Raw genomic sequence first — 2,500 nt, 5'->3', positions numbered from 1 at the left:
TCTTGGCATGTGTTTACATTCCAATCACTCAACATCTCTCTGCATATGAAAGCTAGTAACTTTGTGTAGGGGTGTGAATGGTACTGTATGATAGTGTATACTGTACAGTACAGTATGTTTTTCACTGTGAGTGTGTGTTTATTTCTGTGTGTTCTGTAGTTCAGAGCGAGGGAGAGGCCAGGCAGCAGGATTAACTTGTCTGCTCTCCTCTCCACAGCCTTTCCATATGCAATGTAATTACATACCTATTCTAATAGAGAACACAGCTGAAGCCCGAGCCAGCTACAAGAAAGAGCTACTCTTTCCCCCTCTCTCAGTGTGTGTGTGTGTGTGTGTGTGTGTGTGTGTGTGTGTGTGTGTGTGTGTGTGTGTGTGTTTTATCCACCAGCGTTTTCAGTGTAATCTTAGCTGATTTGTTCTAGGATGACAGATTGATTGAGTCATGTTTCCCTCTAAATACATTATCCACAAGCCTGGGGTGATAAACTGAAAATCCCGAAACAAAACACATGTTGTATGATGTTGGTCAATATGTTTCTGATTGCTGAGTGTGTCCATGCATGGATCGTCATGTGTGGGAACTTGTCAAAACAATACAGCTGTTTTTATTCATACCAACGATCACAATGGGCATCTGTGCCCTTCCTGCATCCTCCCTAAACACCCTCTTCTGTGTATTCCGTCTGCCACCGTCCCTCAGTCAAGAGTTCATGTTATCTCTACAGTCTTGTTGTTCCATGTCAGCCTGAGGCAGTGTAGGAGAAAGACTCTCCCTTGTCTCCATTAGGTTGTTTGTTTTCCATCAGACAGGGTCATCTCAAATGGTGCTGGGTCATTCCTTTGGAGGCCTCTCTCACCATTCAAACAATAACAGCTTTATTCTCCTCCCCACCTCCACACAACCTGCTCTGCCCTGACTCCCCTGTCTCTCCCCAAATCAAAGCATTTAGTCATGACTCAGTCAAATAATTGTTATGTTTTTTTAAGGGCCAATGTGATACAGTAGGTAGAGCTGCCAGTCAGGGTGGAGGAATGCACTTCAATAAAGCTGCCTTTGAAATATTTGCTCAGGAAATGTAATAACATGAGAGAGAGAGAGAGAGAGAGAGAGAGAGAGAGAGAGAGAGAGAGAGAGAGAGAGAGAGAGAGAGAGAGAGAGAGAGAGAGAGAGAGAGAGAGAGAGAGAGAGAGAGAGAGAGAGAGAGAGAGAGAGAGAGAGAGAGAGAGAGAGAGAGAGAGAGAGAGAGAGAGAGAGAGAGAGAGAGAGAGAGAGAGAGAGAGAGAGAATTAGTTTGCTAGCTGCTGGTGGCACGGGGCCATCAGTACACCTTAGACCTGAGCTGTGGGGTCTCTCTATACACCACATCACTGTTCTCAGGTAGATACAGTACTGAGATCTTGAGTTTACACATAGACAAGATTTCAGATTTTGGTGGGAAAATGTTGGTAGGAAGCAAGTATGGCTTTTTCCTAGCCACCGTGCTTCTACACCTGCATTACTTGCTGTTTGGGGTTTTAGGCTGGGTTTCTGTACAGCACTTTGAGATGTCAGCTGATGTAAGAAGGGCTTTATAAATACATTTGATTTGATTTGGTGCTTTGTCTCTTCAGAGCTCTCTCTGACAGACTGGTTATGGACTGTTGTTTGTCTGTCAGACAGCCTTCACACATCCCCAAACCCTCCCCACCTAGTTCCCACCAACTCAACACAACACTCACATTGTCATGCTAACCCCGTTTCCAATCACAGATCAGGGCAACAAATCAAACCAGCATCCTTCTCTTGTCAACTACCTTACAACCCCCACAACACCAACCCCTCTCGCCCTCACACACACACACACACACACACACACACACACACACACACACACACACACACACGCACACGCACGCACACACGCACACATACACACACACACACACACGCACACGCGCACACGCACACGCACGTGCACGCACACACACACACACACACCATCATAAATACTGAAGGGGTGTGGGGTTTCCAGTTGAAAGCAGACATTTCTCTGTACTGTGTGTCATTGTTAAATAATGGATCCTCTATTATTCTATGGTCACAATGAACAGTGCTGTTTGTAAATACAGTTTCCTCTCCAGGAGGGGAATGCTATATGTAAGTTCTCTCAGAGACGGTGGTGAAGGAAAACAACACAATTAGTCAGTTTGTCATAATAAGCTCCACAAGGCTTGAACTGATGGCTTCACTCTACTGTGTATTAGCTTTGGACAACAAAAACATTCTCAACAGGACACATTTCATCTGACAGTGTTGTGTGTGTTTTACAGGTATTCTCAACAGGACACATTTCATCTGACAGTGTTGTGTGTGTTTTACAGGTATGAGATCAAGTATGACAAGGAGGACTACCTGCTGAGAGTGAAGAAGGCGTCGGCCAGTGACGAGGGCACCTTCACCTGCCTGGCAGAGAACCGCGTGGGCAAGGTGGAGGCCTCTGCCAGCCTCACCGTCAGAGGT

At 45.7% G+C, this 2,500-nt stretch overlaps 1 protein-coding gene across 1 annotated transcript in view; it reads left to right on the top strand.

Moving 5' to 3' along the window:
* Positions 1-2,500, top strand: part of robo2 (roundabout, axon guidance receptor, homolog 2 (Drosophila)) — a 428,769-nt gene that overhangs the window by 310,367 nt on the left and 115,902 nt on the right. Inside the window, exon 6 of the mRNA XM_064985273.1 lies at positions 2,362-2,498. Coding sequence (XP_064841345.1) covers positions 2,362-2,498 — 137 coding nt within the window. The remainder of the gene's footprint in view (positions 1-2,361; positions 2,499-2,500) is intronic.

Source organism: Oncorhynchus masou, chromosome 13 (genome assembly GCF_036934945.1).
Source record: "Oncorhynchus masou masou isolate Uvic2021 chromosome 13, UVic_Omas_1.1, whole genome shotgun sequence".
Classification (NCBI taxonomy): Eukaryota; Metazoa; Chordata; class Actinopteri; order Salmoniformes; family Salmonidae; genus Oncorhynchus; species Oncorhynchus masou.
The sequence above is the reverse complement of the archived record's forward strand: the minus strand, read 5'-3'. Positions and strand labels throughout refer to the sequence as shown.